The sequence below is a fragment of the Neocloeon triangulifer genome, unplaced genomic scaffold, assembly GCF_031216515.1.
Source record: "Neocloeon triangulifer isolate White Clay Creek 2 clone unplaced genomic scaffold, ASM3121651v1 ptg000014l, whole genome shotgun sequence".
Classification (NCBI taxonomy): Eukaryota; Metazoa; Arthropoda; class Insecta; order Ephemeroptera; family Baetidae; genus Neocloeon; species Neocloeon triangulifer.
This window is the reverse complement of record NW_026775556.1, coordinates 8,864,577-8,881,727: the sequence shown is the minus strand read 5'-3', so window position 1 is coordinate 8,881,727 and position 17,151 is coordinate 8,864,577. Positions and strand designations below refer to the sequence as shown.

General features: G+C 37.2%; 2 protein-coding genes across 2 annotated transcripts; both read right to left on the bottom strand.

Moving 5' to 3' along the window:
* Positions 1-671: 671 nt before the first annotated feature.
* LOC132199715 (choline/ethanolamine kinase) lies at positions 672-4,813 on the bottom strand. Its single transcript, XM_059624652.1, has 5 exons — positions 4,542-4,813; positions 2,457-2,691; positions 2,062-2,306; positions 1,095-1,512; positions 672-929 (listed from the first exon to the last, which is right to left on the bottom strand). The coding sequence occupies exons 1-5, from the start codon at positions 4,667-4,669 to the stop codon at positions 852-854; spliced, it is 1,104 nt and encodes a 367-aa protein (XP_059480635.1). The 5' UTR covers positions 4,670-4,813; the 3' UTR covers positions 672-851.
* Positions 4,814-5,064: 251 nt separating this feature from the next.
* Positions 5,065-15,180, bottom strand: LOC132201680 (uncharacterized). Its single transcript, XM_059628039.1, has 7 exons — positions 15,145-15,180; positions 11,892-11,981; positions 7,453-7,525; positions 6,984-7,076; positions 6,240-6,266; positions 6,038-6,180; positions 5,065-5,494 (listed from the first exon to the last, which is right to left on the bottom strand). The coding sequence occupies exons 1-7, from the start codon at positions 15,178-15,180 to the stop codon at positions 5,252-5,254; spliced, it is 705 nt and encodes a 234-aa protein (XP_059484022.1). The 3' UTR covers positions 5,065-5,251.
* Between the last annotated feature and the right edge of the window lie 1,971 nt (positions 15,181-17,151).

Here is a 17,151-nt window from a genome sequence, read left to right as displayed (position 1 = left end):
AACACATCAATTCTTGGTAGCCAAGTGTGCAAACTGCAACCAAGTAGCTGAGGAATATATTACATAAGAGTCTTAACAATAAGAGCCATCCCTGAAATTCCCAGTTGTTCCGCATTCTTACTTTTTTTTCTAATCTAAATTGAAAATAAGTTGTTAATTTTAAGTAAAAACTGTATTTTAGCCAATAAAAGTGTCCTTAAAAAATAAAAAATCAAAAAATGATTTCTCAGCAATATGATGCGGATTTCCTCTTTTAGAGAACTGATGCGCAATTCTAGAGAATCCACACAGATTACTTTAGTTTAAGGCCAACTCTATTTATACCACATCCTCGCCAGAGATATTATTGCTATTAATAGCATCTGCGTTGCTTGGAATGAGCCTGTGAGTTTTTACCCAGCAAATTAAACGCAATTGTGTTCAGGGATTGGAATTAATTCACTTTTATTTTTCTTAAATAATTAAGTAACTGGTGCGCATAATACAACTTCCAAAGTCCACTTTTGATTGGAACTACAACATAACTAACATTAGTTCATCAATCAGCCTCATAATGCGGAAGAAAATTATGCTTTGTAAAAGTACTGTAACTGATTTAAAAAATTCATTTGCAACATAAATTACTTGAACATTGAAATAATTTAAAACTTTCAGAATTAAAATGTTTGCTAAATGAAATAAGTGAAATCATGATCTTAAAACTCTTGTGTAATGCCAGCATAATACGCAAGTAAGACTTCAATCAACATTTTTCAGTCTTTGCCTGTTTAAATTGACAACTAACGTGCAATTGGGGTACGCCTTTTGCCTATTATATAGGGAATTGCTGATGGGTCGATATCCACAGATCGTCAAGGGTTCACCTGTTGTGTGTTGATAAGGTGATGCTTGTGTTTGTAATAAGCCTCAAACCTTGCCTTCCCATAGACCTAAAAGAACATTTGTAAAATATTTTCATAATTAAAAAAAAAAACATTAATAATTTAAATTTAGTTGTGATTTTTGACTCGAATTTAATTGTGCAGATTTAAAAACAACTCAAGATACCAAAAATTTTTATTATAGGAAAGAAAGAAATAAAAATAGGAATTTACCCAGTAGTCAAAAGGAATTGTGGAGACGGCTCCGTTGACAACACTCCAGAGGGCCCAGAAAAAGTGTGAGGCGAGTGTGAAAATCCTGGCTTCGGTGAGCAACTGCTCCACTTCCTCGTCAGTGCAAGAACCCTCGGACTCGGGCAGCGCCTCCAAGTACTTTCGAGCAAAGAACTGCTGTTGCTGTAGAGAAGGGTAGTTCTGGTGGTTGGCTGTGAAGTAAGGGGGGTGCGGACAGGTGTAGTCAAAGACCCACTCGCACATGTGGTTGGCGATATCGAAACCGCGGTAGTTGTAGGCGCTGTACTCAAAGTCGATCACCACCACCTCTTGGTCAAGCTCGCGCAGAAGAATGTTTCCTTCTTGTAGATCATTGTGACAGAAAACTGCTGGTGACTCAACGTCTTCCAACTCTCGCCTGAAAAAAAAAATCAAAAGTAAAGATTAGCTTTCTGCCAGAGGTCAGGTTTGTTGGGAAGCACAAATCAAGGGTGCTCCACTACCCAAAAGCCTAATAATAAGCTAACTAGGGTCATAAGCAACAAAGGAGCTATTAAAAAAATAATGAAGACGTAATTATTAAATTTTAAAATTCAAAACTGCAGATTTATAGGTTAATAATTTTCTTTTTGTGGTACCAAACTTATTTGTTTGTCGTGAAAAATTATTTTTCTTCTTCTTCAAGACGTTACAATACAAATTAGATTTATAGTTTTTGCTCTAGAAATATGAAGGCTCGTTTCTATGGGTACTTTAATCCTCTAATTGATTCCCAGGGTCAAAACTTCAACAATCCTAGTTCTGAATCATAGAGAAATGGTACAATATTAAAAAAATTTTAAGCTGTTTTTAATTGCAAGATTAAATTTAAAGATTTTTTCATTCATTATAATCAGTCCGAAATTGACCATCTGTATTTTATCATCCTAAAATATCTAAAGATCTAAACATCAAGATTGGCACTCACTTGAGCCAACGCATTTCCTGCTCGAGATCACAGGCAAGGAAGTCGGACAACATGGCAGCCTCGGCCGGCTTTGTCAGGCTGGGCTTCATCTCGAGGATGTTTTCCAGCCACCGGTTCATTGTATTCCACAGCCAGTGCGGGTGTTTGTTGATGGGCACATCCATGGCATGAATCTGCGCCAACTTAGCCGCAATCATCCCGCTCAGTCTCGAATCCTGCAGCTCCCTGGTAAGCAGCGGTCGCGCCTGAATTAAAAAAAAGGAATTAAAATTATACAAAGTTTTCCATACGAATTATATCATAGCCTTAAAAATAAATAGATTAAAAGTGTATTAAATCCATTTTTAATTGAGATTAAAAAGCATAAATATTATTTTCATCTATTTGGAAATTACAGGAATATATTCTTCTAGACGCCCTCCGGGGAAAACGCCCAGCAACCGGGGTCCCCTTTGCTTTTCAGAGAGCAGAGTGAAGATGACAGCCTCTGTCAAAAGTCCGGCCAGGGCCTCTTCAGTCTCGCCGCGCACCTGCCCATACAGACGCAGCAGCACACAGGACGGCTCGTTGCCCGAAGGGCTGACCTCGGCCGGCAGGGAGCAAAGGTAGAGCAGGTTCGACAGGCCACCGCTGAAAAATAAAATTATTATTTTATTGAAATAATGAGGACAAACAAACAACAATAAAAATCTTATTTATTTCACCATTTTTTATGTTTGTTGAAGACAATTAAAATTTACGACTTTTTTTTAATCTAAATTAGGAATTAGCGTTTAATATCGGCAATAAAGTTGTTAAATCTTGAACGTTCTGGAATTTCAATATTGTGTGTCTGCTCATGGTTCGCTTGACAATAATAATCGATCTGTCTGGTGGTCTGGCAATAAAATTGTTTATGGCAGCGCGTCGGAGAATTGCACGCATAGGTGTGCATTGCTCTCGTTACAAAGTCATTTAAGCGCGCGATGGCCTTGTTCTCGCGAAAGATATTTCGTTTTTTATTGAACTTGCGGCCCTCTTATCACCTGGGTTTTTGTGAACGACGCACTCGCACCAGATGATGGGAGACACTTTAATTTTTAAATCAACAAAATTAACTGTGCGCGCATTTGAAAATATTTTCTCTAATTAAAACGGGAAAATGTAATTTATAGGGACTTAAAAGCTCTACAACTGTTTTAAATTAAAAATGATAACTGAATAAGAATTAGCAACCTTGACAATTGTGATATCAACTTATTTGAAGAAAAAAAAAACGTTTATAATCTACAAAAACCTGATTGATCTCTCATACAATTTAATAACTAAGCATTAATTTATTTCTTAATCTATCAAAAGGTCACATAGGATGCGGTTAATTATTATTATTATTTTTTTTTTTTTGTTAACGTAAGCAATAATAAAATCAGATTTATGGAATCGCAAAAAACCCATGTATTAAAATAAAATAACACAAGTAAAGCATGGAAAACGAGGTTTGAAGAAGTTTAAAAAAAATGTATAGTTCAACAATAGGATATGGAAGAGGACATTAATTATATTTTTAGATAATTATAATATTATATTATTCTAATTTTTGTAAAAGTGCAAACTTATATTTTCTATAATTTACAGTCAAAAGTGAAATTATATAGCGAAAGTATAATCCAGCTAATTTGGCCGAACTAAAGGGAAGAGTTGGAAAAAGATATTTCGAAACTGGGAACCTTTTCTAAAAATATATTCTTTTTGGGGCAGTTCTGCTCGGCGCCAGATGGAAGTTTTCTAAAATTAAATTAAAACCCCCGGCAACCTATATTTTAGGTCAACAAGCCCGTTGGCAGTCTTCTAGAATTTTCAAATAAAATTTAATGAAAACCTCTGGTTAGTCTTGGTTAGCAAAGCTTAAAAACTTGGTGTGTTTTTTTTATCAATTTAGAAACCAAATAATTATGTACCTTTATGGTTTTTTTCCGGTCACATTTGATATTTTGTGACGCAGAAAGCTGAGGTTTATTTTGTAAGGTTCTTGCAAGACGAGCTCGCTCACCTGCCGCAAATTTTTTCCATTCCAGGAAAACAAGGCCGCTCGCTGTGAGAGCTAACTGTGCGGTTTTTAATGACTACACTTGCTGTAGACAAAAATGGGCTGCATGCAGACTCATTTACCGACATTGATCGCAGAGGTGAACCAAAGTGACGGAAATTCCGGCTCACGTGACGTAATTTTCATTGATTTTTCCTCATCCAAAAAAATATTACAAAATATACCGCTCATGTTTAAAGTATTGGTAAACTTTGTGGAAAATTTAATAAATTCTGATTAATGTTCAATAAAAAAAAATTAAGTTTTGTTTCTATGTACACCGGCCTATTCCAAAATGACCTAGTAACTTTAAACTTGCCGATATGATTTAGAGCTAGAAAATAAAAAAAAGCAAAATTGAGCAAAAGTGAAATAATTATAATAATGGCAGTTTGACATTTTGCAAAAGTCTCACCTGATCTTCTTGATGTGCATGTCATTTTGAGAGATGGAGTTCCAGACGCCGTGCAGGTATTCCTTGCAGAGCAGGAAGGCCCTTTGCTGGACCTCCTCGTGCTTTTGCTGCTGGTTGTCGTTGTCCATTCGTGGCGACGCGGCAAGTGCGAGTGAAGTTGCTGTCGTCGGCCGTCGCGCCTCGTGCTCCAAAGTGTGGCCTAACCAGCTAGGGGCCACCCATTTGTTTCAGTCAGTCAATAATTTTAGAAATAAGCTGATGTGGAGGTGTGTTCGAGCCGTCCTTCCCCAAGAGTGACGTCAGCGCCGGGTGGCGCCACTGCCTTCGAGCACCAACAAGTCTAGCACTTTCCTCAGACTGCTACTGCTAGAGACATCTGGCGGCGCATCAAGACGGTGGCGCAACTAAAGCTCAAAGAAAATTATGTTCCACAATAAAAGTTGCTTATTGGTAAAATACATAATAGATAATTATAAAAGAGAAAACTTGATAAAAGCCAAAGTAAAATTTTAATTATAGTAACAAAATTTATTAACTTTCCCAATGTATAAAATACTTATCAACTTCTTTTGGAATGGAAGTTTTGTCACAGTGGGGTAAAATACAAATACTGTATCAAGTGGAAATTTTGTTTTGGGAATAACAATCTGTCTTTAGCACTGAGGCCTTAAGATAATTCATATTATTCATATATGCTAAGCAACGTTGGTTCACTTCCAGCTGTCGCCGAAGCCGGCAGCTGTGTCTGAATCGGAGTCGTGATGGTGACGGTTTGGCTGCTGGCTGGACTTAAGGTTGATGTGTTCGAGGCTGACGGCGGAAATAGGTAGTGACACAGGCACAGGTTTGCTCACCACCTGAATGGAGGCGGCTGACGGGGAGCGGCGGGGGCGGCGTCGCTTTGAGCTGCTCTTGGGCAGCGTCTTCGGAGGAGGCATTGTATTCTGGTCAGGCTGAAATTAGTTTTAAATATATCAGAAAATATATATAGAAAAAAATATATGTTTAAAACTGCAATTCACTTCAAATATTTCAAAATTGGCAAATTAATTTATAAACATAGACATCATGCTGCAAAAAAAATACTTGCCGTTGAATTCACTTAAAAATTTTTGCACTACAAAGTTAGAGTCTAATAAATTAAAACAAATATATTTCTGAATTAAAAATTTACAAAATACAACACTGAATAAAAATACAAGTTGTGTTAGGTCAAGGTATGAGTCACGTACCAAAATAAAATTAATTACCGCACATGCAACAATAAAATTATCAACCAAATCCCAGAAAAAAGTGAATAATACTCAAAAACAAACAAGGTGCCATGAACACATTCTGCGAACCAACTCACCAAATGACGGATTTGATTTTACCACGGCCGCTTAATGAACTGAAATTTTACCATTTTTTTATTGGACAGAGCCAGCAACCAGGGGTTAAGTTATTGACCGTAGAATGAAGCAATTAATTTATTTTTTTTTGGAAAGAAGCAGTACCTCTTGAATGTTGTCGGCAGATCCCCAGGTTTTGTGAATACGATCGGTGTTGTGCTGATTGTGGAAGAAGTTGCTGAAGGCCTCCGTGGTTCTCTTCACTCTCACATTCAGAGAACCAATCCGCAAGAAGCCGAGGTCTTTTTCTAAAAAAGATTGATGAATTCAGTAAAATAGTTTTCACATAAAAAGCTTTCAATAGTACCCGAGCTCTTCTTCCTCGACTTGATTTCTGAAAAGAAAACAGGTTTGTTTTTTTTTAATTGAATTTTTTATTAAAATTAGTGGGTTTAGTTCATTCTTACCAGGCAGGCGAGTCAAATGTCAATACTCAACGTCATGCACCAGCAAAAAGTTGGAGCTGATTAGCCGCGGCTTCATGCATCAAAAGCTCAATAGGGTTATACAAGCAACCAAAAATAAATTACGAACCATAAATTCGACTTGCGAAAACCTTTCTAAACTATTTTATTTAGTACTAATTAACTATATCTTCAACCATCAAGCTGTTGAAAATTCAAAATGCAAGTAATCATCACGTAAAACGCATATAAAATTATAAAATGTGTAAATTGAAAACTCAACAATAAAAAAAAATCACAAAATCAACACATTGATGTAAATTTACCTTTGCGTGGCACCCAGTGATGCCCCTACAAAACACCATACCCTTTAAAACAAAAGTCTCAGGTATACCTTACAAAGTACACAGCACCAAAAATTCATCATGCAAACTGTGTCATTTAAAAAAATTGAAAGAGTGCCGAAGAAATAGGTTTTAACAAGCAATGTCAATGTAGGTGGGTTTTGGGTCTGATTTTGCGTCTAGTCGGAAGAGACTGGCTTGAAGCGGGCCCCATGCTGGCCCTGAAGCTGGCGTATCGTTTCAAAATTGTTGTTACTCCATGGGCCGGGTTCAGGTCATCCTCAAATAAGGGCTCAGACTTACTGTGGATGGTTTCCGTGGATGCTGAATTACTGCGGGGACGATTGTAGTGCTCTGGCTTTTTGCCACTGAAATCTCGAATGTCAGGGTCGGCGCCTGCGAAAAAGTAAAAAAGATATTAAAATCATAAAATAATAAGTAAAAAGTAATGCAATTTTTTATACATATAAAAATGAAAAGAAATCTACCTATGAAAACAAAATTGTTGGATAAAAGATAAAAATATATGTTTAGGATTATATAAAGACTTTTTCCAAAGATGCCGCGCCAAAGGTGCACCTTTGGCGCCACTAAGATTGACATTTTATTGTTTGTCAGGAGCAAATATTTTGCGTCAAATATCACACTACGGCAGCCGACAGGACTTATAAATTTGTTCCTGATGGTGATATAGGAAGACAGGGCAAATATGTTCAAAGATTGCGCCTAAAGTCAAACACAAGCTGCACCTCTGACATGTTTGATTTCTTACCATAGACGCGGATCAGCAAATCACGGACTTCGTCATGTCCAAACTGCACGGCCAAATGGAGTGGAGTCAGACCCTGCAAAACAAATTTTCAGTCGAGAAAAAAAGGACAAAACATGTATCCAAAATCTTGATTAATTAATCATTAAATTTTAGTTATTAAAAAAATATCATTACCAGGCACACAGAAAAAAAATCGCATTTTCAACCAATATAAATTCAATCAATAGAAGTATCTAAATTTAAAATTACATACCTAAATTATTTCACATAATATCTTATTGTTAGGAAAGTAAACTAGTCTAGGCAAGTGCCGAGAGATGCCGTGAGCTGAACGCAGCGCAGAAATATTATTCTCTCTCTCTCTCTCTCTCTCTTGTTACACTCGTGAGTGAGCAAAGAGTTGAAGGGCCAATTGGTTGTGCAAATATAAAAAGGCAGCAACGAGAGACAATCGAGTGCAGCGTGCAGACAATAAAACGCAGCCGCCGACTAAACAAAATGATAAATCAGGGTGAGAACGCGGCTGCTTTTGGCACTTAGCGTTTTGAAAAAAGCTGCAATTACACTATACATGCGCGACTAGAGCGGGTTGAAGAGGAGCCGAGAACATCTCGTCGCGATACAATTATTATCACAATGGCGAAAAGTGGATCTGACAGCTGGAAATTCGTTTACTTTGTGCGCACACTTGGGTTGAGCCGAACACAATGGGCCGAGAGTTGGAGCCGCTAAATAAATTGCGCCGACACTTCATCATCCTAGTCGCATCAATTATCAATTTGGTTTGCGCTCGGACACCCTCTTCATACATACAATGTTGAAGAATGTCTCAGAGGAAAGTCGAGACGTGAAATTTTACGCTTGAATAAATGCCACTCATTTAAAAAAATAAGCAATTGGCATATATAGCTCTGATCAATTGTGATAATTTATATGAACTTGAAAGCTTGACATTAGCTTTTTTGGAAACTGTAGATTTGTTAATAAAGAAAAAAAAAAAATATCGAGAGTTTAATGGATACAAATAAGAGAGGCTTACTGCGGCGGATAGTCTTTTTCATTTCGGAAAATATTTTGCAGAAATTTTGCTACTTGTGTTGCCGTTTTTTCCAACCATCCTTTTTTCTCAAACAAATTGTTTACAAAAATTGAATTTAAGCCATGTGATGTAACAATTCGACAAAATAAACAAAAATAATAATGAAAATAAGTTAAGTAAAGGTTTCTTACACCTTTATAGCGCAGAAAGACGCAATATTTTAGATGATTTTTTTTACCGAAATAATTTAATTAGTTAATTAAAATTTTATTTCATGTTCATATTTTAAAATCCGATTTAAATTTCTTTTACACTGCCTTTCATTCAATTGGAATAAAAAACTGAAAATGTCACATGAATTAAAAAAATTTCATCTTTAATAAATTTATTTTAATTTTAAGAAAAAAAATAATATTATAAATTATTAGCCTTCAGAATTGTGTTTTGCGGCCACGCGAGCAAATTAATTCCACTTTGAAACAGATGAAACATTTCCCACTTAAATATGGTGACAATAAAAAATAGCTACGGAGTTTTTGTGTCATTCCAGAGTGGCGTCATCTGGTCGTCGGCTGCAGAGGGTGCAGGGGGTGGGTGTGCAACGCGACTTTAAAATGCACGTTTGACAAAACAGCATCCAGTTTCACGCAGGGGTCAATTTTAAAATGCAGTCTCGCAGCAGAGGGGTGTCGAATGCGAAAAAAAACATTTTCGATATTTCAACACATCTCTCTCCGTGTATTTTAATAAAATATCGAGAGAGACAACACTCGGCGCAATAAAAGGAGATCTCTCAATAAGTAACATGGTGTCGCACGAGCGATATTGGAAACTGACTGCTTTCCGCTGACATATCTCGACAAAGGCAGATAATAAAAAGTGTCGTTCTTCGGCAGCAAAATGTGATAAGGGACATTCAATATAAAGTCGGCATAAATTTCCTTTTCTCGTGCCAGCCGATTGCTGTCTCCGGCCCCGTCGTCGTAAAATGCGAGAAACGCGACGAGTTCTGGATTTTCGGTTCCATATCAGAAAATCGGGGATGCCTCGAGGCGTCTTTGCGTCTTTCAACCCTCTCAACCCTCCCTCGTTGGGAGGAAATCTTATTAGGTTTAATGGCGAGAACAGGTGCTGCTCGTTTCGCTTAACGGCGCTCTTGCGGATTCGGTCTCGCAAATCAGCACCTTCTCCTGCGCCTCGCCAAAGGGCGGCGAGGTGTCTTTTGACGGAAAACCACCCCTCGAACCAACCCTTCGTTTTCGCCTCGAGCTAATTTCACTCTGAGGATCGTTTGTCACTTGCTGCAAAAGGGGTGTCTTCAGCGATCCCACTGAGAAGCTTCAAATTTTCTGCTTTAGATTGTGGCATCAAGTAATTCTTTTTTAATAATAAATTTTATACACTTCATACATTGGAGTTAAGTTAATATTAATTTTCTTAACAGATGCACTAAAATAATTTACAATTTAAATTTTTATTTAATAAAAACATTACATTGTGAAAAGCAAGGATGAATTAAACCAAATTAAGTTTGGCAAAAATCTCTTGAAGCTTTTAAATACAAAATAAATAAGCATAAATCATCTGTGGAGTAAAAAAATGAGGAATATAATTTAGTGACTGGTGTTCAATTCTAGCTGGAATGAAAATTATTGGTGCAGACATTGGCAGGAATTAAAACAAAATGTCACTCTTCATCGAAAATATGTATAATTTCTAAGATTTTCAATTAATATAGATATTCAATAAAAAATTGACTTTTAGTTTATAATCTTTTTAATCTTGATTTAATTCAGCGATTTGCTGGAATGATTCATTTTTTTTAAAATTATTTTAGAAGAATAAACTTTACAATAAGTACGGCTGCTGAAATATAATATATTTTGCACTGCTTGTAGATGTGCGAATACAATTTCTCTTTTATTTTGCTTTGTAAATTTTTAGGACATTCATCAAATAACCTCGCGTATTCATACAACGCTTGATGACAAGCCGACTCAATTTTCCCCAGTGGCGCGCGTTTATCTTTATCGACTTTCAGTCATGAGAGCAGGGAAAGCTGCTGCATAAAATCTATCTATCGTTCGGCGCTCAAAAGCCAGCCGACATCTGTTGACATATCCCAATTTCGATATCACGCGCACGTCAAGACAGCAGAAAATCAAATATATATAATTTTCGGGTCTCTTCAGAAGTTTTATATAAATGCGCGACACCTTTCCTCCTTTTTTGTTATCGTCGATCGAAACGGAAAACTTTCAGCAATAAAATTAGGAATTTAATTAAAAAACGGCGAAAACTATGAAACATGGACGGTTGCCAATCAATTATTAATTTATGTGCCTGGACTGATGGAAGTGAGAATTTTTGACACTTACCCCTCTCTGCACAGGCGGCGATGGCGACAAAGATATGAAACAGAACATTGTTATTAAAGCGCTTGTGCGAATAATATATATTAAAAAAGAAATATAAAAGTGACGAGAGATGGCAATCGGCCCCGCGGCGCACGGCCAAATCATAAATAAATTGCCGCTTAGCCTTTTTTACTGCAAAAGCAGCTGCCTTTTCGATTTTTATTTTAAATTTCATATATGTGAAGCAGAAGTTGTCGGAAAGGTGCAGAAGCATGGGAGGGAGCTGGAGGGAGCATCAGGAGGTCAGCAGTGCATTGATAATGGCATTACCGAGAGCGATCTGCCGCGAGTGACACGGGACTGCACTCAATATGCCAAATGGACTCTAATCTCCCGCCCGCCAGTCGCCCAACTCTGCATCTGTGCGCCTCGCCTATGTGAAACAGACACACATGCAGCATCCCTTTTCACGCACGCCATAGGATAAGCTAGACAAAGCTGCTGCAGAGTGGAAATTTGAAAATACAAAAAAAAAATATAAACAAAAAGGCAGTGTGATTGGCTATAGTAGATATTTTTTTCCAAACGGGGTGAATTAAAAATTAAATATATTGTAAATATATGATTTTATTAGAAAAAATAGCAATAATAAATTGCGGTAGAATGAAAAAAAAATCGTTGAAATATATTCATTAATTACTTAGAAAGATGAGAGCAAATCTATGTTAATTTTAAAACTTTAGAAACCTTCTGTCTTTGGTTTTGATTTTATATAATATATGAGTATTAATTCATCTTATTTTTTCCAATTATTTTTCAATTTTTTGTCTTGACTTGAGTATGTAGACTAATTATATTAATAAAAATTAAAGAAATATAATAGCAATAATAATAATAATAATATACATAATAATAATAAAAATTAAAATAATTTCTTAAATTTAATTGAAATTTTTATTACATCGTACAGATTATAAAAGCTCATTCTGTTACTAGCTTTTCATCATGAGATTTAAGAATTCAGTTTAATTAACAAAACTCACCGATCTTATGTTGGGATTGACCTGGTAGGCCCCGGCGATCAACTTGATGACGTCCAGGTTTCCATGCTTGGCGGCCCAGTGCAGTGCATTCTGCAATCACGAGAAAAGGGGTTTTTAAGTAAATATCCTTTCATTATTTTCTTTATTCAGCAGGCTTGGAGAAAAATCCGCTCAAAGTGCTCTCATTAAAGTCTCCCGCCGCGTTTGGATCGAATCGGCTGCCTGTCAGCGTAATTAGCCTCAAAAGGGATTTCGAAGGAGAGACGCTCTGCGCGTCTTCTGGCTGAGTGCAGTGGCGCCCAGAGCGAAAGAAAGAAAGGTCTCTTCGCCGCCGTGTCCAACCCGATTACGCACGCATCACTGGTTCGAATCTTTGTCGCTGCCGCCGACGGTCACCTCTTGAGGGCGCCCAAACTCGCGGATTTACGACAAGGGGTTGATTTACAATTCCCGAGAGGCTTGTAAATTTGAGAAAAAAGTTCTGCTTTGATTTCAATGCCATGACGGAGACAGACGGGAAAGCGTGGGAAGGCGCCAAGCCGAAGGAAAATAATAAAAACAAAGTCTGGGTCAGACGAAGGAAAAATATCTTGCGGAGAGAAAAGGGGAGATTTAAAAAATAAAAAAATCATATTTTAAACAAAAAAAGGTTTCTGAAAAATATTTTTTTAAAATTGTTTAAAAATAAATCAAGTGAGGAGCATGCATTCTTTTAGTATTTATTAGTTATAAATAACTTTATAAAAAAAATAGCATTCTATCTTTAATATTTATAATTCTCAATTGGAAAGTAATAAATGAATGATTAAAAAAAATTGAAAAATTCAGTTCGTTTAGTCTTTCATTTCAAACAGATTAAAAATATCTGACCAAAATTTCTTTTATAAAAAGATGCATTTTCATTATATCTAGAAAATAATAATTTTCATTCTTTTTCTGATACAAATTTTAATTGCTTCAAATCGGATAGATCATGCAGATTGCTGTTAATTTGGCTCAAACTGCCAGGAACTTTAATGTGTGAGAATAGGGCGTGATCTTTTTTATGAGAACTGCGTCGAGTTGATCAATCAATCATCGCAGCTCTCGCGATCGCGCCGGAATTCTTTCTTTCGCTTTCTCGCCGCCGACGGACGCACAAGAGTGCGCTGAAATTCTCGGGCCGCCGCTTTTAAAAGCTGCTCTCATTGAGTCGGTCCGGAGATATAAAAAAGCCAAATGGAATATTTGAGTGACAAATTTCGTGATGCGGTAGAATGCGAGCGATGCCGAGGGGCCGCTCAGCCTGCTCCGAGTGGCACGTCTGACTGACGGACGGATAAATTTAGTCCCTCCAGGTGCCCCTGCTTGTTCAAATTGTGTCACAACCCAACTTAATGGCACTCGTCAAAGTCAGCCGCACCAGCTCTTTAAGCACGTCTCAAATACTTTATTTTCAATTTCGAGAAATAAAACACGCTCCTTGAATATTAGGTATATAATTTTGGGCTTAACGTGCGACCGAGCGCAGATGTCTCAACTTGGCAGCCCTTTCGGCCCGATCTCGTTTTCCTGCTCATTGAAGGATTACTCACATTAGGAATGAAAAGGTGTTTTTGTCACCAGAATCGATCCTTCAGAGCAAATGTTTTCATTTTCGAACGGCAAATCCGCTAATGGACCGAACTTCCTCGCGCGCGACGAAAATAAAGAAGAAAAGGCGAGCGTGGGCAGAGCAGTGTGTTGAAAGCGGCGGCAAATAAATTTATTCAAAGCGGTGCATCGCCCAATCACGACGCGCTGGGGAAACTTTATAATGACGCCAATACAAGACGCTTCGTTATAAATCTCGTCCGCAGGTGCATTTGCATCACATATTATTCAAGCTGCAGTCAAAGCGGCTGAAGAGAAAGAGAAGGAAATTAATGTCAACGGCTCAGAGATGCACCGTCAACGCCTGCTCGAAAAGTTATGCACGCTTTTATTAAAATCAAGTTCCTATATAGAGAGATGCTCCACCGTGATGCTAATAAATGTTTTGTTTGAATTACTATGCCAATTTCTCAATATGCAAAGGCCAGAACTTTGATAAAAATGTTAAATGAGTGAACGACAGATTAAATATATAGTGAAAGTTTAAAGATATTTTGTAAATTGCAAGTGTGAGTTTATTTTTGTAGTTTTTGAGTATAAGAATTGTGTCCTGTATGTTCCAGTTTCAATTTTCTATAAAGAGAAATTTAACGTGGATTAGAAACTGAGCGAGAAAAGGAATGCTCCGAAAACGAATTAAAATTTCCAGCAATGTCCTGATTTCAAGCTTGTAATTGGAAAATACAGTTTTCAATTATTAGAATCTTAATCCGTTCAAACACAAATTGAAATCTGGACAATTTAATTGGTTTTAAGAGCATTGGCTTTCTTGCTCAGTTTCTCAATCCAAAATCTTAAATATCTTCAAAAAAATTTGAAATATAATTTTATTTTTTTATTTCATTTTTTTTTATGTATAGGAATCTAATTTTTGACGGCTTAAATTAAATTACAGCAGTTGTGGGAAGAGTTGATGAAAATTTCCAGCAGTTTGTTAGGACGAGTCTGGAGACAAGTAAGAAATATGCCATGTGCATTAGAGTGGCACTTTGCGTATGCCTGCGACCGGTATTAAGTGGACGGTCGGACGGGCATATTGGCATTACTGCGCAGGGTAACAGCAAAGCCGTGTAGTGCCTTGAAAGTGCAGCGAACACCTCAAGGGGCCACCTCTGGCTGATCAACAACAATAAACACGCATTAAACATAACTGCGCTAATGACCGTCACGAACCCTTTATGGCCAGGTCGGACACCAATGCCACACAACGCATATAATCTGAATGATTGCGCCTGAGAGGTCGACAGTGAGATGCAGCTTGACACGTAAGAATGATTATAATTATTGCTATTATCCATCGAGAGTAAAAACGACATTAAAATCAGTATTTTTTAAAAATAAATTTAGCCAAAATTTTGAGCAAAGAATATTATTTTGAAAATTAAATTACAAAATAAATTTGTTTCTAGTTATACTCCATAGTAAATTAAATCCAAATAAAGAATGGAATTATAAAAAATTTTCATATTTAATTTACATGATTAAAAAAATATATTGAAATTTTACCTAATGTTTATTGTTTTCGAAAAAACCCAATGCTATCAAAAAGAAGGGACGTTTGCCAATTAAATTAAAAGATGGAGATTGTTTGACGCGAATTACGCAAGCTGCTTTTTTCCACCAACGCCTCCTGTCCGACCGGAGGGTGAAGCGTCATGTCGAGGAGGCTCCTCATACACTTGGTAATCCGCTTAGCCGAACCGCACCTTGGGCTGAGAGCCGGATAATAACGCGCCACACGCGACGATGTCCCGAGACGACGGCGCCAAATCCACCCGCTGACCACAGGGGGCGGCCAGCCTGACCAACGGTGTCGACAGCGCCGACCCTCCACCCCTCGAGAGGCCAGACCTTAATCTGGTCGAATCGGCTTTGGCCTCTGCTCGACACCATTAAGTCTCCTCGTTTACAAACTTTTGCTGCCGCTTTAATTTTCCCTTTGTCCTGTGTTTTAATTGGTTTTCAAAATTTTATCAGAATTCAGTTTTACAAAGGAGTTTGCGAGATTTAAAATGTAGTAATTACTATGGAAGAATGGGGTTTTCTATTATATAGTTTAATTCTTAATAAAAAATTGAATTAAACAAATTCACGCTTTATTTTAATTTTTCTCAGTTATTGTTAGATCATACAAATAATAGAAAAGCTTGTTTTGCAATTTATATACTGGAAAAGATTAAAGTAATTAAAATTTACGAGGCTTTATAGAGCGAAACAAAACACCGAGGTCAGTAATCAGAATGAATCAGCAAACCGATACTGTTCAAGTCTCTGGCGAAAATTAATTGCCTCGGAGGCGCTCGACTTAATTCGCGCGAATCAAAAGGCCGCACGCATAGAGCACATCAGCAGGATTGTTTTTCACTTTTCGTGTTCGCCGTTGCTCTTACACCTGTTTTCCTCGCGTTTTACATTATGGCTGCACGAGTTAGGGGCTGGAGTGACATTTCAAAAAGGTGCCCTGTAACTCAAGAAGGCCTCAAATAGTTTGCGAGCGCGGAGTGACGTGGCAGGTGGCCGTGCAACTCGGCGCCCATCACTTTGCATTACGGAGCACCAAAATAGATCTGACCGGCCAAAGCAGAGTTTGTCCCACATAATAGTATAATGATGAAGCAACATCAGGATTTAGTTTAATTTCTACATCTACTGCAAAATCAATTGCTAATTTTATTGAAGTTTGGGAAAAAATAAGATTTCAGCTTGACCAGTTGCGTATACAAAATTTATTTCGCAATTAAAATATTTTTTATATTTATTTTTATCCAGCCTTCTGACTTTCACTTTGATTTCTTTACATTTCTTGATAAAAGAAAACTTTTTGCACAAAAATATTATCTATCTATTATTGAAAATTCATTAAAAAAATTATTTAAGTGTTTTTAATTTAAAATAAAGCACATTCTGACTATATTTAAGTAACGAAATGTTCCAAATGTTTTTAAAAATTTAATGAAATACCACATGTTTTCAGTGAATTAAGATTTAACGTGTAGATTTAATTACAGGGCGTTTTATGATCTAAATTGTTAGTTTAAATATCGCCTCGACATCTGCGTCGATGAAAAATTACTCCGTCAATGGAGTGAAGTCAGTCGCGTTCAACGGGTCGATTAACGTTGCAAAAAGTGAAAAGAGAGTATAATAATATTTAATGCTTGGGAAAAGCAGCACTTCCCTGATGAGCGCGCATTAATTATCCCCCGCTCGCGAGTTTACACAAATGAAATGTGCAACAGCTATACATGTAGTGGGGCAAAAAAAATCAAAATGCGGTACACATAATAATAACTTCATAGTTGAGCAGCGGGCCATAAAGAGAAACACGAAAACAGCGCGTTAATGCTCAGCCCGCCGTTGTGTGGAAGCAGCGAAATAAATAAATAAATAAATAGAGGCAGAGAGACAGCAGCAGCAGCAGCGAGCTCTAATTACAAGGCATACACAAAGGGCAGGGCTTTTGTGTTTAATGCGATATGCGCGCGCGGCTGCTGTCTGTCATTGCATGTTACCCACACAGAACAATGACTTTTAATTCGTCGCCGCTGCCGGGCCTAATTATTTTATTCATCACCAACTCTCGCACTGCTATTATTAATGGCGCCCTCGCACGCCACGTGGGAAAAAA